We start from the raw sequence: 27,672 nt of genomic DNA on the forward strand, positions 1-27,672 counted from the left end.
ACAAACCGGCAATGCGGTGTGATTGTGAACTCGTTTGGCGGCATTCTCAAGGACCATTGTGTACCAGTCCTCCTTGAAATGCAGCCAAAAGATGCGATGCGTAGTCGTTGTATGTCACCTATGTGTTAAGAACTTCTCCGATAAACGTAATAACGTAAGATAAATCGCGGTAAACAGAAGCGGCATTATTCAAGATGGAAATATTATACGTTATATCTGACGTCCTGAGTATTATAACCATCACTTTGTGCCTTGTTTTGAAAATACCACAAATTTTAAATTTGCTGAAAGTTAAGAGCGCTGTTGGCATTAACCTGTATGGATTACTTTTGGAACTGACAAGGTATAGGACTGAAGTATCGTGCAATATACGATGAAATAGATTTCCTGTATTATGATTTCAAACTATTTTCATTTTCAGCTATACTATTATGGCAAGCTACAATTTTTGTAACGATTATGCATTGCTATCGTACATGGAATATCCAATAATTTTGGTGCAAGAAATTATTTTAATTTATTTGGTACTGAAGTATAAGAATATGGTGAACACGCTGAGTTTCGCAATATTCGGGATTTATTTAGGATTGACATCGGCTTTTCTTACCGGCGTACTACCAAAGACGATTTTGTCGATTTTAGTCGTAAGTCTTTACGTTTGTTACACATATTTTTATTAGTTTCAAATTTCTGTTTATAGCATTAGTCAGACGGAATTACTAGTAATTGTTGTATGAACATAGCAATACAAAACAATATGATCAATGAATGTTTTTAACATTTGACAACGGGTTAAGAATTCTTATCAGCTGTTCTACATTAAATACAGCTAGATCAACTCTAATTTTGATATGTGTGAATAGCTGTAATTAAAAAATATATATATATTTTTGTGCAGCCACTCTGTACTCCTGTCTCAGCCTCCAGTAAAGTTGTCCAACTACTGGAAATTTTAAGAACTAAGAACGCAGCTTCCGTTAGCGTTTTGACCTGGTTTCTTTCTGCATTTACTAATCTCAGTAAGTATGGCATGCTCACAAGTTACTATTTCGCTATGCTGTGTTATGAGCAACCATCAATATAACATTACGTTGTCACACACTTAGTGATACAAATACATATCAGTTTGTCTTCTCTTGTTGTGTGTCCAGCAGTTTGTTTCAGGCCACAAGAAAAATTGCAGGAGAACAACAATTACTCAGGAAATAAAATCAATTGTTTTCCCTCAGTGAATGTTTTTACTCAGTACTTCATACTAAGCATCTACATAACTTCACAGAGAACAGTGTCTGTTTATATATAAGAAAACCTGTATAGAGTGAACATTAATATTAACTGGAATGTACATCACTGAGCCCAGAAGTTTTAGTAAATTGTAATAGGTGTGATCAGTAAGGTACTCTTTTACTTAAGCTTTGAATATTTGGATATTTCCAAATTTGTGCCTGAGGGCTACTGGTAATGTTCAGACATGTGGTGATAGTATCTCTTAGGGAAATGGCAGCAAGGGATTGAAAGGAACACTAGTTGCACTCAATATGTATGCTTGGGGCCTCATTAAACATGTTGAAGATGTTATTAGTGTAGCCATTGCGGGAATAGGATGCAGCTAATTATGGATTGTGGTGCATGTTGAGACAAATGATAGCTCTCTTCTGGGTTTAGAGGAAGGTCGTGCTTGGATCATTCAGGCGACTGGCAGAAGAGGTTCAGAACAAAAGGTTTGCTCACAGAGTTTCAACAAAGCTCATAGTCTGCAGCATTGTTCCTAGAACTGATTATAGCCAGCTAGTTCTAAGTCATGTGGAAGGCTTCAACTAGAGACTGCGAAGGTTCCGTGACAAGCTAGGCTCAGACGTCTTGTACTTACGCCATTGAGCTGAGAACAGGTTCGAGCACTACACATCAGAGGCTGCTATCCAGCTAACTGACAGTGTATGGGGTACACAGAAAGGAGTTGTAGATTATTCCGTCCAGATAAAGATAGGTGTAGGAGACCAAAAGTATCAGTGTAAAATCCAAAGAAATACCTCCCTCATCCTTCACAGACAAGAGTACTAAAATCGTGGTGGTTAACTGCCGAAGCATTCATTTACTGACGAAGCGTACATTAACTGTTGAAGCATTCACAAAAAAATGCTAAAGCTTGATATGCTCCTAAAACATAGTGGAGCTCACACAATATTGGGTACCAAAATTGGTGGCATCGAGAGTTTTGGGGAAAATTTAAGCGTATATCAAAAGGGAATGGAAGTGGACTTTGTTGTAGTAGAGGAGAAAGTAAATGGACACTAAAACTGCATGTGAGATTGTTTGTGCAGTACTCAGTATCGTGCGTGGGCATAAGCTTATAACTGGATCCTTGTATTGACCACCTGAATCACCCCAGATGTAACAAAAAACTTAAGAGAAATCCTCCATTATCTAGTACAAAACTTGCTAGTCATACTGTAATTATCTTACAATATCCAATAATCACTTGGGATCATTACAGTTCTGTTAGTGGTGGGTGTGACAAGACTTCACTAAATGCCCTCTATGAGAACTAGCTAGAACTGGTACGTTGGAATCCCCCTTATGAGGGAATATATTTGATCTTGTTGTTGTTGTGGTCTTCAGTCCTGAGACTGGTTTGATGCAGCTCTCCATGCTACTCTATCCTGTACAAGCTCCTTCATCTCCCAGTACCTACTGCAACCTACGTCCTTCTGAATCTGCTTAGTGTATTCATCTCTTGGTCTCCCTCTATGATTTTTACCCTCCAACTGCCCTCCAATGCTAAATTTGTGATCCCTCGATGCCTCAGAACATGTCCTACCAACCGGTCTCTTCTTCTTGTCAAGTTGTGCCACAAACTCCTCTTCTCCCCAATTCTATTCAATACCTCCTCATTAGTTATGTGATCTACCCATCTAATCTTCAGCATTCTTCTGTAGCACCACATTTCGAAAGCTTCTATTCTCTTCTTGTCCAAACTATTTCTCATCCATGTTTCACTTCCATACATGGCTAAACTCCATACAAATACTTTCAGAAACGACTTCCTGACATTTAAATCTATACTCGATGTTAACAAATTTCTCTTCTTCAGAAACGCTTTTCTTGCCATTGCCAGTCTACATTTTATATCCTCTCTACTTCGACCATCATCAGTTATTTTGCTCCCCAAATAGCAAAACTCCTTTACTACTTTAAGTGTCTCATTTCCTAATCTAATTCCCTCAGCATCACCCGACTTAATTTGACTACATTCCATTATTCTGCTTCCCTTTCATATCCCTCGACTATAACTGCCATCTGGTTTCTGTACAAATTGTAAATAGCCTTTCCCTCCCTGTATTTTACCCCTGCCACCTTTGGAATTTGGAAGAGAGTATTCCAGTCAACATTGTCAAAAGCTTTCTCTAAATCTACAAATACTAGCAATGTAAGTTTGCCATTCCTTAATCTAGCTCCTAAGATAAGTCGTAGGGTCAGTATTGCCTCACGTGTTCCAATATTTTTGCGGAATCCAAACTGATCTTCGCCGAGGTTGGCTTCTACCAGTTTTTCCATTCGTCTGTAAAGAATTTGCGTTAGTATTTTGCAGCTGTGGCTTATTAAACTGATAGTTCGGTAATTTACACATCTGTCAACACCTGCTTTCTTTGGGATTGGAATTATTATATTCTTCTTGAAGTCTGAGGGTATTTCACCTGTCTCATACGTCTTGCTCACCAGATGGTAGAGTTTTGTCAGGACTGGCTCTCCCAAGGCCATCAGTAGTTCCAGTGGAATGTTGTCTACTCCGGGGGCCTTGTTTCGACTCACGTCTTTCAGTGCTCTGTCAAACTCTTAACGCAGTATTGTATCTCCCATTTCATCTTCATCTACATCCTCTTCCATTTCCGTAATATTGTCCTCAAGTACATCGCCCTTATATAGACCCTCTATATACTCCTTCCACCTTTCTGCTTTCCCTTCGTTGCTTAGAACTGGATTTTCATCTGAGCTCTTGATATTCATGCAAGTGGTTCTTTCTTCTCCAAAGGTCTCTTTAATTTTCCTGTAGGCGGTATCTATCTTACCCCTAGTGAGATAAGCCTCTACATCCTTAAATTTGTCCTCTAGCCATGCCTGCTTAGCCATTTTGCACTTTCTGTCGATCTCATTTTTGAGGCGTTTGTATTCCTTTTTGCCTGCTTCATTTACTGCATGTTTATATTTTCTCCTTTCATCAATTAAATTCAATAATTCTTGTGTTACCCAAGGATTTCTACTAACCCTCGTCTTTTTACCTACTTGATCCTCTGCTGCCTTCACTACTTTATCCCTCAGAGCTACCCATTCTTCTTCTACTGTATTTCTTTCCCCCATTCTTGTCAATTGTTCCCTTATGCTCTCCCTGAAACTCTGTACAACCTCTGCTGTAGTCAGTTTATCCATGTCCCATCTCCTTAAATTCCCACCTTTTAGCAGTTTCTTCAGTTTTAATCTACAGCTCATAACCAATAGATTGTGGTGAGAGTCCACATCTGCCCCTGGAAATGTCTTACAATTTAATACCTGGTTCCTAAATATCTGTCTTACCATTATATAATCTATCTGCTACCTTTTAGTATCTCCAGGATTCTTCCATGTATACAACCTTCTTTTATGATTCTTGAACCAAGTGTTAGCTATGATTAAGTTAAGCTCTGTGCAAAATTCTACCAGACGGCTTCCTCTTTCATTTCTTTCCCCCAATCCATATTCACCTACTATGTTTCCTTCTCTCCCTTTTCCTACTCTTGAATTTCAGTCACCCATGACTATTAAATTTTCATCTCCCTTCACTACCTGAGTAATTTCTTTTATCTCGTCATACATTTCATCAATTTCTTCGTCATCTGCAGAGCTAGTTGGCATATAAACTTGTACTGTAGTAGGCATGGGCTTCGTGTCTATCTTGGCCACAATAATACGTTCACTATGCTATTAGTAGTGGCTTACCCGCACTCCTATTTTTTTTATTCATTGTTAAACCTACTCCTGTATTACCCCTATTTGATTTTGTATTTATAACCCTGTATTCTCCTGACCAGATGTCTTGTTCCTCCTGCCACCAAACTTCACTAATTCCCACTATATCTAACTTTAACCTATCCATTTCCCTTTTTAAATTTTCTGTCTGCCTGCCCGATTAAGGGATCTGACATTCCACGCTCAAATCCGCAGAACGCTAGTTTTCTTTCTCCTGATAACGACGTCCTCCTGAGTAGTCCCCGCCCGGAGATCCGAATGGGGGCCTATATTACCTCCGGAATATTTTACCCAAGAGGACGCCATCATCATTTATCCATACAGTAAAGCTGCATGCCCTTGGGAAAAATTATGTCTGTAGTTTCCCCTTGCTTTCAGCTGTTCGCAGTACCAGCACAGCAAGGCTGTTTTGGTTAGTGTTACAAGGCCAGATCAGTCAATCATCCAGACTGTTGCCCCTGGAACTACTGAAAAGGCTGCTGCCCCTCTTCAGGAACCACATGTTTGTCTGGCCTCTCAACAGATACCCCTACGTTGTGGTTGCACCTACGGTACGGCCATCTGTATCACTGAGGCACGCAAGCCTCCCCACCAACGGCTAGGTTCATGGTTCATGGGGGGGGATATTTGGTCTATTGGCAACAAATAGATCTTACCTCTGTGAGGATGTGCACACTGAAACTGATATTAACATTGAAGAAACAGTGATTACCAAAGTGCAAAGGGCAGCCAAAACCAGTAGAAAAAGTTAATGGAAATGTCCGATTCCACCCGTCTTCTTTGACCAATGACGTCACCAGTATGGCGGAAACGACCATTCACAACAACTCCCATGTTGTGACTATGACGTCATTACGTAAACATGACAACAAACACGAAAATAGATCAAAAAACCATCAAACACATGTTCCTCCTATAATATAATGAAACTAATGGGACAAGCAGGGGAAATTGGGGGTTTTTGGGTGGGGACAAACTAACAATAAACACATGCCACTGAACCAAACGAGAAAACCAGTAAACTGACCACAACATTCGCAAAATCAACTAGATACAATATCCAATGGAATCAAACACTTCCTTTGACCTATATAGGTCAACGGAAACAACTGATGCCATTTTATAAACAAAACCTACAACCACTTCCACAATCATCACTACCTCAAAAACCACAAGAGAACACCAAATCTGGAATCTATCACTTCCCTTGCCCTCACTGGGTAAACAACACACTAAACCAACTCACCAATACCACCACACAACCCTCCCCCCTCCACCAGTTAAAAACATGAAGAAAAAAAACCCACCTACAAACACATCACAAGCGCACACTAAACCAACAACAAAACCTTACCCGCAACCTACAAACACACACATCTACAAACACGTGACATTTGCAAACTGAACTTTGTGACGTCACACATCACAACAGACTTATGTCACAGGTCAAAGCCGACGGGCGGTATCAGATGCTTCTGGTGACCTGAAAAATTGATATGTGCAGTTAACTTGTCAGAGAAGTAGTAGTGTCATATCTCAATGAGGGACTTGAAACATTTTGCTCGGAATAGGAGCATGCAGAAAAATTATGCCCCAAGTTTGGAAGAATAATTGACAAAACATTGAATACGGGTTGAACCAGATCTCCACCGACAAATGTTCAAAGATTTCTCAAGGATACGTTTGTTTATTTTGGTATATAGACCCACTGTCACCAGCAGGTTGTTACAGAGTTGTTGTATTTAACGTGGTTTCTTGCCCCAATTAGTTTCGTATTTTTATTGCACTAAAAATAATGCATAGCAGTGCAGATGCTGACAGTATGTGCTGTGTGTCTTGTTCCCATTCACTCACAATACCTGCTGTTGACAACAGTAATGCCCTCTTTAACTTGTTGCCCTCAAGTTTGCATTCAGTATTGCTCAGTTCTATTTGAAGGGTTTTATTTTCCAGTAATGATAGTTGTGCATCAACAGTTATATACAGCAGTACTGTGGATGGGTGTACTGATGAAGCGCTGGCCAATATGTACCTTGTGTACGGGTGCAATGGATGCAGTGGAAGAGGGGCATGATGACACTATGCTGACAAAGAGCTGTTCTGCTTCGATTGCAACAACATCAGAAATTTTTTCCATCTGTCCTAGTGGTATTTCTTTGAACTGTGTCCTTGATAGTGGTAACAAACTGAGCAAATCGTAATTACAATACTACCCTGTAAGGAGCCACCAGAGATCATGAATCCTTCATAACAAAATATTCAGAAGGTATCCCTGAGCAACCTCTGAAAGTTTGTCAGTGGAGCTCTGGTTCACCCATTTTATCTGCACTTAGTAGAAAAGCTCATTGTGGGAGGGACCCTCTGTGTGCTACAGTCACAAAACTCAATGAAATTTCTATATTGTAAAGGCTCCTAATGCCACCAGAGTTTGTATCCAGATACACATGGACCAGGCAGGAACTGAAATTGAAGCTAGTAAAGCAAAAGCAGAAATACTGAACTCCATTTTCAAATGCTCATAAACAAAAACCACAGCAAAGATGAGTAAAATTGTTATTATTGGCAGTGGCATTGAGAAACAGCTAAGATAGCTAAAATGGAACAAGGCAAATATTCTGTACCAAATTTCTTGCAGATTTGCCCCCTCTTTACACCACAATAAAACATGGATTCCTTGAACAGAAAACCATGTCCTGTGATTAGAAGAAAGCAAAGGTCACACCTGTGTAAAAGAATGGCAGCAGAAGTGGCTCACAGAACAACCACTCAGCATTCTTGACATCCGTTTGTTGTACAGTTTTAGAACATATTCTGCTCACAAATGTAATGAGGTATTATGTACAGAATATTCCCCATGCCAATCAGCTGACAGTCTCATTCATGTTAAATCCAACTTGCCCTATCCTTACGTGACATTCTGAAAGCCATGGATTAAGGCAGCCGGGTAGATGAAGTATTTCTTGACTTTTCGAGGGCGGTTATTATTGAAAATGCAGTCACATTGCGGTACCAAACAAAACTTGTGACTGAATTGACAGTTTCTTGGTAGGGAGGATGCAGTATGTTATCTTGCATGGAGAGTCATTAATAGAAGGGAAGTAACTCACATGTGATCCAGGGAGGTGTGTTGGGCCCCTAGCTGTTTTGTGTATTACCAACCTTGCAGACAGTATTGATAGCAACCTCAGACTTCTTGCAGAGACTCTGTTATTTGTAATGAAATAGTTGCATAAATATTCAGTCGGCTCTTGATAAGATTTCAGAATAGTGAAAAGTGTGCCAACTTGCTTCAGATGTACGGAAATGTAAAATTGTGCAATTCACAAAATGAAGAAATGTGCTTCCTAAGAGTACAGGATCGGTGAGTCACAGTTGGAATTGGTGAACTCAAACAAAAACCTGGGCGTAGCAAATTGTAAGGGTATGAAATGGAATAATCACATAGGCTCAGTTGTAGGTAAAGCAGGTGGCAGACTTTAGTTCATTGGTAGAACACTAGAGCTATGCCACTAGTCCACAATGCAGATTGCCTACAAAGCATTTGTGCCACCCAAGTTTGTGGGACCCGTATCAAGTAGGACAAATGGGGTGTATTAAAAATATAAAAGGAAGAACAACACAAATGGTCAAAGGTTTGTTTGACCCATGGGATAGTTACCATGCAAGTGCTGAAAAAATTGGAGTGGCAAATACTTGAAGACAGATAAAAACTGTCCTGTGAGATGCAAACTATCCCATGAAAACTTACTTACAAAGTTTCAAAACCATCCTAAAATGCTCTTTGTAGGGATTGCGAAGACAGATCATGCAGAGGTGTTCAAACAGTCATTCCCCCCACACTCCATATGTGAACGGTATAGGAAGAAGTACCCTCCCGATGCTTTTCATTGTGGTTTGTAGAATATGGATGTAGAAGCAGATGTAACTTTGAGACTTTTGCACAACAATATAAAACTCTGTCATAAAACATGGTTAAGCTAAGTAGATGTTGTTGTTGTTGTTGTTGTTGTGGTGGTGGTGGTGGTGGTGGTGGTGGTGGTGGTGGTCTTCAGTCCTGAGACTGGTTTGATGCAGCTCTCCATGCTACTCTATCCTGTACAAGCTCCTTCATCTCCCAGTACCTACTGCAACCTACGTCCTTCTGAATCTGTTTAGTGTATTCATCTCTTGGTCTCCCTCTACGATTTTTACCCTCCACGCTGCCCTTCAATGCTAAATTTGTGATCACTTGATGCCTCAGAATATGTCCTACCAACCGATCCCTTCTTCTGGTCAAGTTGTGCCACAAACTTCTCTTCTCCCCAATCCTATTCAATACCTCCTCATTAGTTATGTGATCTACCCACCTAATCTTCAACAATCTTCTGTAGCACCACATTTCGAAAGCTTCTATTCTCTTCTTGTCCAAACTGTTTATCGTCCATGTCTCACTTCCATACATGGCTACACTCCATACAAATACTTTCAGAAAAAACTTCCTGACACTTCAATCTATACTCGATGTTAACAAATTTCTCTTCTTCAGAAACGCTTTCCTTGCCATTGCCAGTCTACATTTTATATCCTCTCTACTTCGACCGTCATCAGTTATTTTGCTTCCCAAATAACAAAACTCCTTTACTGCTTTAAGTGTCTCATTTCCTAATCTAATTCCCTCAGCATCACCCGACTTAATTCGACTGCATTCCATTATCCTTGTTTCGCTTTTGTTGATGTTCATCTTATATCCTCCTTTCAAGACACTGTCCATTGCATTCAACTGCTCTTCCAAGTCCTTTGCTGTCTCTGACAGAATTACAATGTCATCGGCAAACCTCAAAGTTTTTATTTCTTCTCTCTGGATTTTAATACCTACTCCAAATTTTTCTTTTGTTTCCTTTATCGCTTGTTCAGTATACAGATTGAATAACATCAGGGAGAGGCTACAACCCTGTCTCACTCCCTTCCCAACCACTGCTTCCCTTTCATGCCCCTCGACTCTTATAACTGCCATCTGGTTTCTGTACAAATTGTAAATAGCCTTTCGCTCCTTGTATTTTACCTCTGCCACCTTTAGAATTTGAAAGAGAGTATTCCAGTCAACATTGTCAAAAGCTTTCTCTAAGTCTACAAATGCTAGAAACGTAGGTTTGCCTTTCCTTAATATTTCTTCTAAGATAAGTCAGTATTGCCTCACGTGTTCCAACATTTCTACAGAATCCAAACTGATCTTCCCCGAGGTCGGCTTCTACCAGTTTTTCCATTCGTCTGTAAAGAATTCGCAGCTGTATTTTGCAGCTGTGACTTATTAAACTGATAGTTCGGTAATTTTCACATCTGTCAACACCTGCTTACTTTGGGATTGGAATTCTTATATTCTTCTTGAAGTCTGAGGGTATTTCGCCTGTCTCGTACATCTTGCTCACCAGATGGTAGAGTTTTGTCAGGACTGGCTCTCCCAAGGCCATCAGTAGTTCCAGTGGAATGTTGTCTACTCCGGGGGCCTTGTTTCGACTCACGTCTTTCAGTGCTCTGTCAAACTCTTCACGCAGTATTGTATCTCCCATTTCATCTTCATCTACATCCTCTTCCATTTCCGTAATATTGTCCTCAAGTACATCGCCCTTATATAGACCCTCTATATACTCCTTCCACCTTTCTGCTTTCCCTTCGTTGCTTAGAACTGGATTTTCATCTGAGCTCTTGATATTCATGCAAGTGGTTCTTTCTTCTCCAAAGGTCTCTTTAATTTTCCTGTAGGCGGTATCTATCTTACCCCTAGTGAGATAAGCCTCTACATCCTTAAATTTGTCCTCTAGCCATGCCTGCTTAGCCATTTTGCACTTTCTGTCGATCTCATTTTTGAGGCGTTTGTATTCCTTTTTGCCTGCTTCATTTACTGCATGTTTATATTTTCTCCTTTCATCAATTAAATTCAATAATTCTTGTGTTACCCAAGGATTTCTACTAGCCCTCGTCTTTTTACCTACTTGATCCTCTGCTGCCTTCACTACTTCATCCCTCAGAGCTACCCATTCTTCTTCTACTCTATTTCTTTCCCCCATTCCTGTCAATTGTTCCCTTATGCTCTCCCTGAAACTCTGTACAACCTCTGGTTTAGTCCGTTTATCCAGGTTCCATCTCCTTAAATTCCCACCTTTTTGCAATTTCTTCAGTTTTAATCTGCAGTTCATAACCAATAGAGTGTGGTCAGAGTCCACATCTATCCCTGGAAATGTCTTACAATTTAATACCTGGTTCTTAAATCTCTGTCTTACCATTATATAATCTATCTGATACCTTTTATTATCTCCAGGATTCTTCCATGTATACAACCTTCTTTTATGATTCTTGAACCAAGTGTTCCACACCTACACCTACATCTACATGATTACTCTGCAATTCACATTTAAGTGCTTGGCAGAAGGTTCATCGAACCACAATCATACTATCTCCCTACCATTCCACTCCCGAACAGCGTGAGGGAAAAATGAACACCTAAACTTTTCTGTTCGAGCTCTGATTTCTCGTATTTTATTTTGCTGATCATTCCTACCTATGTAGGTTGGACTCAACAAAATATTTTTGCATTCAGAAGAGAAAGTTGGTGACTGAAATTTCGTAAATAGATCTCGCCTTGACAAAAAATGTCTTTGCTTTAATGACTTCCATCCCAACTCGCGTATCATATCTGCTACACTCTCTCCCCTATTACGTGATAATACAAAACGTGTTCCCCTTTTTTTTGCACCCTTTCAATGTCCTCCGTCAATCTCACCTGGTAAGGATCCCACACCGCACAGCAATATTCTAACAAAGAACGAATGAGTGTAGTGTAAGCTGTCTCTTTAGTGGACTTGTTGCATCTTCTAAGTGTCCTGCCAATGAAATACAACCTTTGGCTCGCCTTCCCCACAATATTATCTTTGTGGTCTTTCCAACTGAAGTTGTTCGTAAGTTTTACACCCAGGTACTTAGTTGAATTGACAGCCTTGAGAATTGTACTATTTATGGAGTAATCGAATTCCAATGGATTTCTTTTGGAACTCATGTGGATCACCTCACACTTTCCGTTATTTAGTGTCAACTGCCACCTGCCACACCATACAGCAATCTTTTCTAAATCGCTTTGCAACTGATGCTGGTCTTCGGATGACCTTACTAGATGGTAAATTACAGCATCATCTGCGAACAACCTAAGAGAACTGCTCAGATTGTCACCCAGGTCATTTATATATATATCAGGAACAGCAGAGGTCCCAGGATGCTTCCCTGGGGAACACCTGATATCACTTCAGTTTTACTCGATGATTTGCCTTCTATTACTACGAACTGCGACCTTCCTGACAGGAAATCACGAATCCAGTCTCACAACTGAGACGATACCCCATAGGCCCGCAGCTTGATTAGAAGTCGCTTGTGAGGAACGGCGTCAAAAGCTTTCCGGAAATCTAGAAATATGGAATCAACTTGAGATCCCCTGTCGATAGCGGCCATTACTTCGTTCGAATAAAGAGCTAGCTGCGTTGCTCAAGAATGATGTTTTCTGAAAGCATGCTGATGATGTATCAATAGATCGTTCCCTTCGAGGTGATTGATAATGTTTGAATACACTATATGCTCCAAAACCCTTCTGAAAACTGACGTCAATGATATAGGTCTGTAGTTAGATGGATTACTCCTACTACCCTTCTTAAACACTGGTGTGACCTGCGCAATTTTCCAATCTGTAGGTACAGATCTATCAGTGAGCCAGCAGTTGTATATGATTTCTAAGTAGGGAGCTATTGTATCAGCGTAATCTGAAAGGAACCTAATCGGTATACAATCTGGACCTGAAGACTTGCCCGTATCAAGCGATTTGAGTTGCTTCACAACCCCTAAGGTATCTACTTCTAAGAAACTCATGCTAGCAGCTGTTCGTGTTTCAAATTCTGGAATATTCCATTCGTCTTCCTTGGTGAAGGAATTTCGGAAAACTGCGTTCAATAACTCCGCTTTAGCGGCACAGTCGTCGGTAACAGTACCGTCGGCACTGCGCAGCGAAGGTATTGACTGCGTCTTGCCGCTTGTGTACTTTACATACGACCAGAATATCTTTGGATTTTCTATCAAATTTCGAGACAATGTTTCGTTGTGGAACCTATTAAAGGCATCTCGCATTGAAGTCCGTGCCAAATTTCGCGCATCTGTAAATTTTAGCCAATCTTCGGGATTTCGTGTTCTTCTGAACTTCGCATGCTTTTTCCATTGCCTCTGCAACAGCGTTCGGACCTGTTTTGTGTACTATGGGGGATCAGTTCCATCTCTTACCAATTTATGAGGTATGAATCTCTCAGTTGCTGTTGCTACTATATCTTTGAATTTGAGCCACATCTCGTCTACATTTGCATAGTCAGTTTGGAAGGAACGGAGATTGTCTCTTAGGAAGGCTTCTAGTGACACTTTATCCGCTTTTTTAAATAACATTATTTTGCATTTGTTTCTGGTGGATTTGGAAGAAACGGTATTGAGCCTGGCTACGACAACCTTGTGATCACTATTCCCTGTGTCAGTCATGATGCTCTTTATTAGCTCTGGATTGTTTGTGGCTAAGAGGTCAAGTGTGTTTTCGCAACCATTTACAATTCGCGTGGGTTCGTGGACTAACTGCTCGAAATAATTTTCAGATAAAGCATTTAGGACAATCTCTGAAGATGTTTTCTGCCTACCACTGGTTCTGAACAAGTATTTTTGCCAACATATCGAGGGAAGGTTGAAGTCCCCACCAACTATATGAGTGGGGTATTTATTTGTTGAGACTCAAATTTTCTCTGAACTGTTCAGCAACTATATCATCGGAATCTGGGGGTCGGTAGAAGGAGCCAATTATTAACTTAGTTCGGCTATGATTAAGTTATGCTCTGTGCAAAATTCTACCACACGGCTTCCTCTTTCATTTCTTACCCCCAATTCATATTCAACTACTATGTTTCCTTCTCTCCCTTTTCCTACTCTTGAATTCCAGTCACCCGTGACTATTAAATTTTCGTCTCCCTTCACTACCTGAATAATTTCTTTTATCTCATCATACATTTCTTCAATTTCTTCGTCACCTGCAGAGCTAGTTGACATATAAACTTGTAGTACTGGAGTAGGCGTGGGCTTCATGTCTATCTTGGCCACAATAATACGTTCACTATGCTGTTTGTAGTAGCTTACCCGCACTCCTATTTTTTATTCATTATTAAACCTACCCCTGTATTACCCCTATTTGACTTTGTATTTATAACCCTGTATTCACCTGACCAGATGTCTTGTTCCTCCTGCCACCAAACTTCACTAATTCCCACTATATCTAACTTAACCTATCCATTTCCCTTTTTAAATTTTGTATCTACCTGCCCGATTCAGGGATATGACATTCCACGCTCTGATCCGTAGAATGCCAGTTTTCTTTCTCCTGATAACGACGTCCTCTTGAGTAGTCCTCGCCCAGAGATCCGAATGGGGGACTATTTTACCTCCGGAATATTTTACCCAAGAGGACGCCATCATCATTTATCCATACAGTAAAGCTGCATGCCCTTGGGAAAAATTATGTCTGTAGTTTCCCCTTGCTTTCAGCTGTTCGCAGTACCAGCACAGCAAGGCTGTTTTGGTTAGTGTTACAAGGCCAGATCACTCAATCATCCAGACTGTTGTCCCTGCAACTACTCCCCTCTTCAGGAACCACACGTTTGTCTGGCCTCTCAACAGATACCCCTCCGTTTTGGTTGCATCTACGGTATGGCTATCTGTATCGTTGAGGCATGCAAGCCTCCCCACCAACAGCAAGGTCCATGGTTTATGGAGGGGGCTAAGTAGATATGAAAATTATTTTTACTTTAATATAGTGGTTGTGAATTTCACCATTCATCCTAAATTCTTTTTTATTAGCAACAATAATTGCCATTAGTTAGTAAGTGTTTTGACACGAGTGTTGATATTTCTGAGGCTGCTAAAGTGTACTTCTGCTGCCTGTGGCTTTTGCTTTGTAAGCTGATGTTAGCACTTTGTTGACTTTGGTTGTTGGCTGGTTGGTGGTAGTATACTATAGCAATGAGAATTGCTGAATCTAATGATGAGAGTCGAGGGACATGAAAGGGAAGCAGTGGTTGGGAAGGGAGTGAGACAGGGTTGTAGCCTCCCCCCCGATGTTGTTCAATCTGTATATTGAGCAAACAGTAAAGAAAACAAAAGAAAAATTCGGAGTAGGTATTAAAATCCATGGAGAAGAAATAAAAACGTTGAGGTTCGCCGATGACATTGTAAATCTGTCAGAGACAGCAAAAGACTTGGAAGAGCAGTTGAACGCAATGGACAGTGTCTTGAAAGGAGGGTATAAGATGAACATCAACAAAAGCAAAACAAGGATAATGGAATGTAGTCGAATTAAATCGGGTGATGCTGAGGGAATTAGATTAGGAAATGAGACACTTAAAGTAGTAAAGGAGTTTTGCTATTTGGGGAGCAAAATAACTGATGATGGTTGAAGTAGAGAGGATATAAAATGTAGACTGGCAATGGCAAGGAAAGCGTTTCTGAAGAAGAAAAATTTGTTAACATCAAGTATAGATTTAAATGTCAGGAAGTCGTTTCTGAAAGTATTTGTATGGAGTGTAGCCATGTATGGAAGTGAAACGTGGACGATAAATAGTTTAGACAAGAAGAGAATAGAAGCTTTCGAAATGTGGTGCTACAGAAAAATGCTGAAGATTAGATGGGTAGATCACATAACTAATGAGGAGGTATTGAATAGAATTGGGGAGAAGAAGAGCTTGTGGCACAACTTGACTAGAAGAAGAGATCGGTTGGTAGGACATGTTTTGAAACATCGAGGGATCACCAATTTAGTATTGGAGGGCAGTGTGGAGGGTAAAAATCGAAGAGGGAGACCAAGAGATGAATACACTAAGCAGATTCAGAAAGATGTAGGCTGCAGTAAGTACTGGGAGATGAACAAGCTTGCATAGGATAGAGTAGCATGGAGAGCTGCATCAAACCAGTCTCAGGAGTGAAGACCACAACAACAACTTGTTTTTGTGGTCCTTCAGTCATTGGCACATGGGCCATGCATTCAAATAGAGTATAGACTAGAGTTTCTGACATCATAGCATGGAAAAAAAAGTTGTATAGTCTTTCAGAACTTGCAAAACAATATTTAGCAGGTCAGATATTCTGAACGTGGTTGAACATAGACCAGTCAGGTGGAAGAACTCCACCTATGTCGTAACACCATCTCTCATCAGTACAGAGCAAATGGAGGATCTCTCAAAAACCTGTCGTTAATTATATGATCTATTGCAGTAAAACAATATATAATGCCATATTAGTGGTTAAAGAGTTTCTGTATTTGCGTATTGTGAAAGTATGCTGTTTCAAGGCAAAAGCACATTATTCTTGGTACAGTTCATTATGATTAAATGCCAGATAATAACATATCAATGAATAAAGCTTTGAGGAGGAGATAAGACGCAAAGCATGGTTGTAGCTCATTCATAGTCGATATAGCATAATGGCTGGAGATGCAGAATTGAAGATAATGGGTTATGTGTTGGTGGTTCGTGCCTCTCTGGATTCAGATATTTTTGTACTAACCTTTACATTTTCTAGTAGGTTCTGATACCATTCTATCAGTTGATCTACATCAACGTGATTACTGTGCTATTCTCAATAAAGTGCCTAGCAGAGGGCAATAATGATTGATGTTATGTAAATAAGTGCGTTCTTTCTGAGTATTGAGTTTGTTGGTTAGTTTTATCTGCAAGGCAGTTTGCACTACTTGGAGTAAGATATTTTGCTCATTCTTGTTTAAAGTTTTGTATTTCACATGTAATAAAGATTCTGCTCCTGAATAGGAATAGTGATCAAGTAAGGATGACCTTTATGGTTTTATTAAAACGTGAGAAAGATGAAATACTTTTTACTTTAGGTGGAGAACCATTATAAATTTGTATACACTGTTTGAAATGGAACTTTTATGAGCTGATGTCCTTATTAACTGGACATGGTACTTTACTTTTTGCCTTGTAACCTGTTCATGGATATTGAAGTTTTTATTTATACATGCTATAGACAGAACAAAATGACTAGCATATGGACAAGGGACAAAATGTGTTGTAATATCTACATCTGCATGTACAGCTGTACTCTACAACCCACCGTGAAGTGCATGGCAGTGGAGGGTATGTTCCATGCTACAAGTTGTCAGGGTTTCTTTCAGTTTCGGTCACATACGGAGAGCAGAAAGAATGATCATTGGAATGCCTCTGTGCATGCTTTGTTATTCTAGTCTTGTCCTCTTGATCCCTATGTGAGCAATACATAGGGAGTTGTAGTATATTCCTAGAGCTATCATTTAAAGCTGATTATTGGAACTTTGTTAGTAGACTTTCTCAGGATATATTACATCTGTCTTCAAGAATCTGCCACTTCAGCGTCTCTGACGCTGTCCAACAGGTCAAAAAACATGTGACTATTCATGCTGCCCTTCCCTGTATATGTTCAATATCATCTGTTAGCTCTATTTAGTATGGGTCCTATATGCTTGAGCAGTATACTAGAATGGGTCGCATGAGTGATTTGTAAGCAGTTTTCTTTGTTGACTGATTGCACTTCCCCAGTATTCTACCAGTGAACTGAAGTCTAGCATTGGAGCCTATGTGAGCATTCCATTTCATATCCCTATAAAGTTTTACGCTCAGATAAAGTGAACATAGGAATTTGCCAACCATCCATTTCTTAACCTGTGTGATTTGCAAGACAACTACCACTGGAGCACGCTTTGATCGCGTACACCACACTGTGGCACATATACTGTATGGAAGAGTTGCATCTCTTGCGAGTGTTCAGCAGCGTGTTGAACTTTGTACTTGCTCAATATTGATGTTCAAAAGCTTGGTTAGTGATGAACTATTCCTGTCTTTTTCTGGTCTTGAAATGAAGCAATTAGTTTACATCCACCAGTAGCAATTTTAGTTGAAATAGCCAATACCATTCATCAACTAAAAGCTGAAATTGAACTCTGGAAAAATTGAGGATCGAATGTAACATTTTTATGAAAAGGAAAGTTGCCACTCACCTTATAGCAGAGATGCTGAGCCACAGATAGGCACAACAAAAAGACTGTCACAAATAAAGCTTTCACCCAGTAAGGCCTCCGTGAAAAATTGATGACCCCGCTCCCGTGCGCACGCGCGTGTGCCCACACAAAAAACACACACACACACACACACACACACACACACACACACACACATATGACTGCAGTCTCAGGCAACTGAAGCATTTGTGTGTGTGTGCGTGTGCGTGTGTGTGTGTGTGTGTGTGTGTGTGTGTGTGTGTGTGTGTGTGTGTGCCGTCTATTTTTGACGAAGGCCTTACTGGCTGAAAACTTTATTTGTGGCAGTCTTTTTGTTGTGTCTGTCTGCGATTCAGCATCTCCACTGTATGGTGAGTGGCAACTTTCCTTTTAATAAAAGCTGAAATTGCTAACCTTAAGCAAAGCTCCAGGATCTAGCAGAATTCCTGTAACATCCTGTACAGAAACTGCAGCTGAATTAACTTGTATTTTAACCCTGATATACCACAGACCCATCAAACAAAAAACTTGGACATAGTGAATGTACAAAAGCACAGGTCATCATGTGTACAACAAGGGTAGCAGAAGTGATCCACAAAACTACTGCCCAATATCATTAACATCCATTTGCTGTAGACTCTTCACACATATTCTGATCTCACACGCATTGAGGTATGTCAAACGTGTACCTGTGAACAGGATGTTCATAAAAGAATTGGGGCAATCCATGCAGCATTTGGACAGTGAATGCATAGTCTTCATGAATAAAGACCTGAAACTGCACACCAAACTTGTATACATGGTATTATCACATACACATTCTTGAATGACTGTGAATTTGGGCATGCTATCACTGTACTATCAAAAAACTTGAGTGCTTCCGCCAACAAGAAATTGGATACGTCTTGAACATTAAGTAGGAGGACCACGTGACCAACAGCGCGTTCCTTGAGAAAGCGCATCGAAACAGAAATGAGGCAACCATCTTCACTCATCAACTGAGTGGTTACGCTGTCTTCACCGCATAAATGCTGTATGACGAACTCTGCTATGGCAGTAGACCTCATGGAACCCCTCTGAAGCATTTTAAGGACCTTCTGAAACACATCGTGAAACAGCTGATATAAATATATGAACATGGAACCATGTGCTGTGGACTGTTTACTGTGGAGGAACGCGACATCCACAGTTGTCCATTTGTTTGAAGAACAACGCTGCTGCCGCAAAGGGGCCAAGTGACAAGCAAGAAAGCTCTGTCAATTACAGCCCTCCCTCCTCCAACCACTCAGTGTAATTTGTGTGGGCACATATTTTATGTCAGGGTTGGTCTGTTCAGTCATTGGAAACACTTCCTTAAGCTGAGTTGAAATGCCCACTCTATGCAGAAATAAGTTATGCCTACTGGGAATCAAGTTGCAGCCAATGACAATATCAAACAGTAAGACCTGATCCATGTCAGACAGTACGGGTTGTGAGAAGAATGGACGTGTGAAACACAGCACACACTTTCCTCATAAAACATTCAGAAAGCTATGGATCAAAGCAACCAAATAAATACAACATTTTTTGGCTTCCGTAAAGCATTTGACACAGTACCTCACCGACACTTATCATATGGTGGTATCAAGTTAAATATGTGACTGGATTGAGAATTTATTGCTGCAGAGGACACAACATGTCACCTTTGGATAAGGGTTATTGATAGATGTGGAAGTAAATCCATGCGTTTTCCTTGGAAGTGTGTTGGGACCCACACTGTTCTTGTTGTATATTGATGTCCTGATAGACAATATTAAAATTAATCTCAGACTTTTGGCAGATGGTGGAGTTGTCTGTGATGAACTACCCTATCGTCTAAAAACAGCTGCACAAACAGTAAGTCAGTTCTTAGCAAGATTTGAAAGAGGTACAAGGATTGGCAACTTGTTTTAAATGTACAGAAATGTTAAGTTATGCACTTCATAAAAAATCCTGAATTAAGTAATATTCTATGATTGTAAAATCGGAGTCACAATTGGCATCAATCAACCTATACAGGTACCGGGGTGTAACAATTTGTGTGCATAGAAACTGTAATGATCACACGGGCTACTAATAGGCAAAGCAAGTGGATTGCTTACAAAAAGTTTTCTGTGACCCATTCTAGAATATTGCACCAGTGTGTGGGACCTGTACAAAGGAAAACTGACAGGGGATTTGAATATTTGCAAAGAAAGGCCACTCAAATGGACACTGGTTTGTATGGCCCATGGTAGAGCGTCACAGACTTGCTTAAAAAATGAATTGGCAGATATTTCAAGGTAGACTAAAACTGTCACAAGAAGGCCTACTTACAAAGTTTCAAGAACAGTTTCCAAGTGATGAACTTAGGAATATGCTACAGATTCCATCATAACACTCCCATCAGGCTCACAGAGAAGAGATTAGACAAATTACAACACATACAGAGCTATTCTTCCCATGCCCCATACATGAATGGAATGGGAAGAAGCCCTTATAACTGGGAAATGGGAAAGTTCCCTGTGCTATGCGCCTCATGGTGATTTGTAGAATATACATGTCAATGTTGATGCAACTGATTGTAAAAAAACAGTGATCTACTATTGGCCGCTTTGATGAGGTTTCCTCTTAAAGTGTACTGTACACTTGCAAGGGCTATAATAACATCCCAAGCCAGTCAGAATTCAGCCCCATTGTGAATGCTGTTCTCAGGCCTCAGTCAACATGCAGAGGAGTCTGTTCTGGCAGCCATTGGGAGAACAGAATGTAACTAGTTGTAGAATGTTGTGCTCATTGGAACAGACAACTTCTGTCTTGGCTTCTATGTCGTATTTGGTTCATTACAATGACTGACAGAGTAGATGAAGAAGGCCAGCCTTGTTCTTGGAGTTCCAACAAATCTCTGTCTGCAACATTACCCTAAAACTAATTGTGGCTCTCTGCTTCTGAGCCAGGTAGAATGCTTGAACAAGGGAAGTCGAAGGTTCACTGACAAACTAGTGTACTTGTGCTGTAAAGACATGGCACTGGAGGGTCTGTCTGAGTAAATCTGGGGTGCACTATGCATCAGAGGCTGCTACCTAAGTGGCTGGCTGTGTGTGGCAAGTACTCAGGTCTTTTTTTAATGAAAAAAAGAGGATTTTCTTTCTTTCTTTTTGCACTGAGGCGACTTTCCAACTAATGCAGTTTACAATAGCTGCCGGAAGTATTAATGTGATAACCAAAGAAGAATGCCTCCAAGAGTGGAGTAGTGCTAGATAGCAATGTAGCTCATATAATATTATATATAATTGTATAGATTTAAAAAAAAAATCTACTCACCAAGGGGTGGCAGGATCCATAACTTTTAAATGTGTTTCCTTGTGCTGCGGCTTGGTGAGTAGATTTTTATTTCTACCCAATCATATTATAGTTTCAGAAATTGACATTTTCATATAATATTAGATATATCAAAAATATAGGCAAATAGGAAATGGATGTGATATTTTTATCACAATAGACAAAAACTCAAACCCAGAGAGACAGAAAGTGAAATTTTATTAAAATTGTTTAGACAGGACTCAGTGTTAATGGTGAGTGTAACATTATAATTGTGTCGTTCTATTGGTCACCAGACTGACCCTAAGATGTAATGAAATTTTAGTGTTGTGTAAACAATCTCCTTTGTATATCTAAAAACAAAGATGATGTAACTTACCAAACGAAAGCGTTGGTATGTTGATAGACACACAAACACACACACAAAATTCAAGCTTTTGCAACCCATGGTTGCTTCATCAGGTTGCTTCTTTCCTGATGAAGCAACCGTGGATTGCGTAAGCTTGAATTTTGTGTGTGTGTTTGTTTGTGTGTCTATTAAGATACCAACACTTTTGTTTGGTAAGTTACATGATCTTTGTTTTTAGATATATTTTTCCCATGTGGAACGTTTCCCTCTATTATATTCAATCTCCTTTGTAGATTGATTGCATTCCCCTAATATTCACCAAGAAGCAAAATATGCCACTGACTTATAAACTGACTTATAAACTGTTACACCCAGGTATTTGTATGAGTTGACTAAAGCAGTTTCGATATTGTAGTTGTAGGGTGCTATGCTTTTTTTTTGTGTAAAGTGAACAGCTTTATACACATCTGAATATTTAAAGGCAATACTTGCACAACTTTACAAGATTTGACTGAATCTTTTCAGATAGTACATCAGTATAGAGAACTACATCATGTGTGAGAAGTCTGCATTGTCATTATTGTGCAATGTAAACGTCAAAGGTCCAAAACACTTTTGTCAGACATGTCTGAAGTTGCTTTGACTCCTGTTTATGATTCTCCATCCAATATCACATGCTGGGTCCTCCCTACCAAGAAATGCTCAGTCCAGTCATAAATACAATCATAGTTTCAGTAATGCGTGTATAATGAGTGTCAAATGCTGTTTTGGAAGTTTTTTGGTGCATGTTCAGAGATATCTCACTTTAGGCCGTATGACACTGTTGAAATTCCTGTACTAGAAGCAACCGTAAGCAGGGGATACTATGTTTGTGTTTTTCACATTGAAGAAGTCACAGGACAACAGCTGTGGGGACATGGTGAAAGTGTGTGTATCCATTCAAATAATGTCTTTCACAGAGGAACATTATTTGTACTACTGAACCATTAATGAGCTTAGGTAACATGTACTCCTTGAGTTAGCATCAAAATGTTTGCTAAACAATTAATAGCTTTTGTATTTATATAGCAAGTTGAATAAAAGAAATGCTAAACAATACACACACACACACACACACAGTTCGTTTTCCACTTATGTATTGTGGTCAGAATAACAGTTGGCAATAGAATGAACTGCATCTTATGCTTAGGAAGAGAAGTAAAAAATGAAGACAATGATTCTGAATGTCAGCAGCTGTAGGCATCAGTTTTTGCCCCTTGTGGTTTAATTACTGATGTTAACCTAGTTACTCTTTTCTAAGTTGTTCTTAGATAACAAGTTCGATAATATTATTAAACCTTTAATTATGTGACAAACACAAATTTATATAACTAAGTTTTATTATTTCTAAATTTCCTGTTGTTGAAGTTTTCTGTGTTGTCGTCATTATCATGGGAACATTACATGCTAATACTGTTATTCGTATATTTATGATTTTGTAAGATACTGAACAACAATTTCTTGTTTCAGCACGTGTATACACCATCTTCCTAGATTCGGCAGACATTACACTTTTGTCGAATTTTATTATATCTGTGATACTAAGCAGTTCTGTTATGGTAGCTGCTATTGTGTACAAGAAGCCAAAGACATCTTAGACAGTAGTAATTTTTCTATGTAGTGTGCTGTTTTGAACAATGTTAATTCCTGCCATATGGATTTGCTATAAGCTTTTGTAGGTAAATTATCTAAGAATCGGTTACCAACTCGGTGCTGACTGGACATCACCAGCGTCAAAGCAATTTGGCAACAACACACTGCCTGACTGATAGTAATGATGTATAATGCTTCCTTAGCATTGCCATTTTAGGAAGGACTCCACTTCCTGAGGAAGAACGAGTTCCTTTCTCCTGTTTTTCTAGCTCTTGCTGTATAATGTATGTATGCTGTAACTTGATACTTACTTCATGAAGGAGGGGGCTGCTAGAAGTAGATGTAAATGATCCCTGTCTCATAGATGGACTACTTTGCCTGTACAGGCAGCATGTGAAACAAACATGCGCCTGAAGTGTAATTGCTACAGTTTACAAAGTACTTCCATACACAGTGGCAGCTGGTGATCATGTGCTAATGTGCTACAGCACACTAAACATCGCACTAAAATTATGCCTTTTCTCTTCAAATGCTTGCCGGTCTGCAAATGAAATGGACAAAACCATGTTTTGAGGCACACTCTCCATGATAACTGTAAACAGAAACCATTGTCAAAAGTTGAAATGATGGTCAGTTGCACTACAATAAACTCGGAGAAGGGGGATACAGCTGTGTGTTTTTGACTGTGTATTCTCTGATGTGACATCATCCACTAAGGGTGTCTCATTGCTCACAGCACCAGGTCAGTATTTTTCTTTGAAAGTGCATGTAAAATCTTGTGCAAGAAACATGGCAAATTGTATAGGTGACCTGCTAAAAGAGGACATTTTTCTGTAGGTCTTTTGAGTAGAAAGTGAGAGAGAATGAGTTAGGTAGGCCTACTCCAAATTTAAATCGAACAAGAGGAGGGCATGGGATGGAGCTCACTGATTTGGCTCAAACTACATGAATAGAAGTCAGTAGATGCCTCTTTAAAGTTCTAAACTATTTCACCTGAATGGGATGTAGGAAAGGGTAAACAGTGTCTAAAGATTGACAACTACAGTATGAGGGATTTCTGGGCAATGGCTGTCATATCAATGCCGTGGCGCAGTGGACAAGCACACTGACTGACAATTTGTCAGCTCGGGTTTGATTCTCACTGCTACCATTTTTTTGTTTTATCACATTCCTCGTAACATTAAACTATTAATTATATAATTTAATATATTTGTGCAGTTCAATTTATATAAGTAAAATTAATGTTTTCAGTTCAGTTATGATTACCCTTGTAAGTCAAAAGGCTACAGGAGTTGTTAAAAATGAGAATATGTAAAAATTTCATATGAATTTGTATGAAAAGAGTTGGATCTTTGGGTGTGATGTTCATAATGCACTCTTTTTGCTTTCCATGGTTCTTATTTGGGTACAGTGATGGATTGGGTGCAAGGGGAGTAAAAGGCATAGGACGTACTAATGCATTAATAAGAAAACGTGGCGGGAATCATTAAATACTTGATCTTAGAGCATTAGGTACAGCTAATGTCACAGCAATATCAAATCACGCCTATCATGACAACATAGTGAAACACACTCTGTTTATTTTTGTAATATTGTAACATATTGGTAAAATTTTTCCCGAGCTGCCACTGGGTTACCTGTGTAAGGTTAGCACTGATCAGAAACTGTTAAGTATTGGTGGACTGTAACTGGTTCCTCACCTCTGAGTATACCTGTGAGAAGTGACAAGTTACAGTGTGCACATAGTAAGTTATTCTCATAGGCAATATGTCAGTCAACTCGAAGCAGAATTTGCAGTGTAATAAAGCAGCATCTGTTCACTCAAGAACTCCATAAAAAGACATTTGATAGGCTGTGCTGTTTAGATTTTACTGTATGATATTTTTATATAATCAGCCCATTTGATAAGGTGTTTTATGAATCTCCTTATACGTTAACATTGATTTTAACGCATATTGCATCATTATGATACTAGGGAATCATTCTATTTTTCATTACAAGTTCACATTTAAGCTGAGGGGGCTAATGGATTAATGAAGAAGTATGCACCATAGCATGCAATCAAGTAGATTCATTTCTGTATTTGGGAATGACACCTCTCTCTCTCTCTCTCTCTCTCTCTCTCTCTCTCTCTCTCTCTCTCTCTCTGTGTGTGTGTGTGTGTGTGTGTGTGTGTGTGTGTGTGTGTGTGTGTGTGTAAGGTACCAAAATGTTCCTGCCTGGAGCTAGATTTATACCCTGATTCTCTTCAGAGAATTGTGCAGTATTTGATAAAAGATAAAAAGTTCCAATAATATTCAAATGACTTCATTTCCCTATGCAAACAGAAGATTGGAAACTAGTTTGTATATTAATGTGCTCTCATTAACACTCCATGCTCATGCCACATAGACATGTAGGTCGTAGATTACACTAACATTGTGCTCGTCTTGTTATTTTCACCTAATACAGACTAACAGCACTTGGACAATACCAAAGAGTACACCACACAAGATTCTAATATGCAGTTTCCTTTTTAGAAAGTAGTTTGTTGGCCATGAGGTCCATGTTTTCATGTTGTCAGGTAGCTATTATAATGATCACTCCAAGGGATATTATGGCTGTGACAGGCTGTTCTGCTTTATAAACAGTATTTTCTTCAAATGGTGGTGTGTTTCTTAACTCTTTGGCTCCATAGTAATCAAGAAACAGACGTTGTGCGGTTAAAATCTTTTCTTCAGTTATCAGTCTTTGCTGTAACAGTATAATGTAGTAGTAGCCGTAGGTGGAAAATTTATTTCTTTTTCTTTCATTAAGCTGTGCTTATGTTGTCAATGTATTAGGCAATTTTATTTTGTTTATTACATGAAATACTGAAGCATTCATTACCACTGTTAATTTTACCTCCAGAGTGTGCTTGATATGATGCAAAAGATTAGCCCATTTTATTTTATTGCTGCACTGCATGGAGAAGGTGGACCTTACTCCTGTCACAACATCCCTGGACTACCCTATGACAGTGTTTATGGAAGAATGAGTTTATTTCCTCTAATCCCCCCACTTCTCCCACAAGGAGTCAAGAAAACGTGCACACATCATCTTCTATTTGCACATTTCAACTTTATTAGTATAGTCAACAATTAGTCATGCTCTCTTCGAAATGTTGCTTGTCGAATGTTCCTTATTTTAAGAATTTACTTCAGCTGCAAACCTATGTTTGCAAAAATTTGTTTTATTTTAGACTTTAAGTTGAAAATTATTAGCTTCAGCTGTCTCTAATGACCTGATTGTCACTGGGACATTAGTGTTTAATGTTCCATCTTGTTTGTCTGATTTTGTGTGTCTTTGCATTGTAATGCTACGGTATTGTTCATTTTATTTCATTTAATTTTTGCTACATTATATAATAAAAATGTGATCATTTGTATGATGTGATGGTCAGTAGAATTTTTGTTGGGTCACATATTCAGTAGCTGAACAAGAAATTGTACGAGACAATTTGTTGGCAAAATGGGTGATTTTATTCTGGCCTATATTTCATAGGGTACTTTCAAACAGTAGAAAGTTTAGAATGGAATAACAGTATGGAAAGGATAGTCAATACTTCCCATATTGTTGTCATAGGTTACTTTGTTTTATTTAAACTTATGTTACCTCAGCTGAAAATGGTGTATAAATAATCTCCTGTGCCATTATTGAAGAACTTAGAGAATTGTTTTAGAACTTTGCATTTGTACATAATGAAAGAAAAATTATCTTTATTTTTGTCATCATTTATTTGTTTTCACATACCTCATTATTTAACATAAGAGCAAGAGCATTAAGGCTTTAAGATTATGTTCACTGAAAATAAATAATTTTCAAAGTCTTAATTATCATATTGTAAAATTTATAGCATGTTCACAACAAAAAAATGTTTTAACGAAAGTTTCATAGCATTACCACTAAATGTCAAATTTTTAATGTCTGTCAATTTTTTGAACTGTTTCTGAAATGTTGAACAGTAACTGATTCCATGATAATTATTGTGATTTTAAATTTATGTATGTTTCAAGTTTTAATGATCATGAACTTTGATTTCAATCAGATATATTGATAGGCTAAACCTATCACTGTACCTGCCTTTTTATAACAAGTTCCATAAGAATTTGTTTTTGTGAAGACAATATGTACCTGTTATACAATAATAAAAAAAAATGCTCTTTTACGCCAAATAACCCTCACTGTATTGTTTACAGACTATGACAGGTGCTTTCTGTACTCTGATTTTAACTGGACATTGGGAATAATATACTGACTAGATTAAAGGAAG

At 39.0% G+C, this 27,672-nt stretch overlaps 1 protein-coding gene across 1 annotated transcript; it reads left to right on the forward strand.

Annotated features, from left to right (window-relative positions):
• Positions 1-27,672, forward strand: LOC124794833 (solute carrier family 66 member 3). The gene is made up of 4 exons (XM_047258497.1): positions 1-343; positions 422-644; positions 899-1,019; positions 23,259-27,672. Exons 1-4 carry the CDS (start codon positions 195-197, stop codon positions 23,384-23,386), a joined length of 621 nt encoding a protein of 206 aa, XP_047114453.1. The 5' UTR covers positions 1-194; the 3' UTR covers positions 23,387-27,672.

Source organism: Schistocerca piceifrons, chromosome 4 (genome assembly GCF_021461385.2).
Source record: "Schistocerca piceifrons isolate TAMUIC-IGC-003096 chromosome 4, iqSchPice1.1, whole genome shotgun sequence".
NCBI lineage: Eukaryota > Metazoa > Arthropoda > Insecta > Orthoptera > Acrididae > Schistocerca > Schistocerca piceifrons.

Coding starts and splice junctions, on each gene's coding strand:
- LOC124794833 (XM_047258497.1), top strand. CDS start 195: ATGGAAATATTATACGTTATATCTGACGTCCTGAGTATTATAACCATC. Junction 344..421: donor TTACTTTTGGAACTGACAAG/GTATAGGACTGA, acceptor TTTCATTTTCAG/CTATACTATTATGGCAAGCT. Junction 645..898: donor CGATTTTGTCGATTTTAGTC/GTAAGTCTTTAC, acceptor ATTTTTGTGCAG/CCACTCTGTACTCCTGTCTC.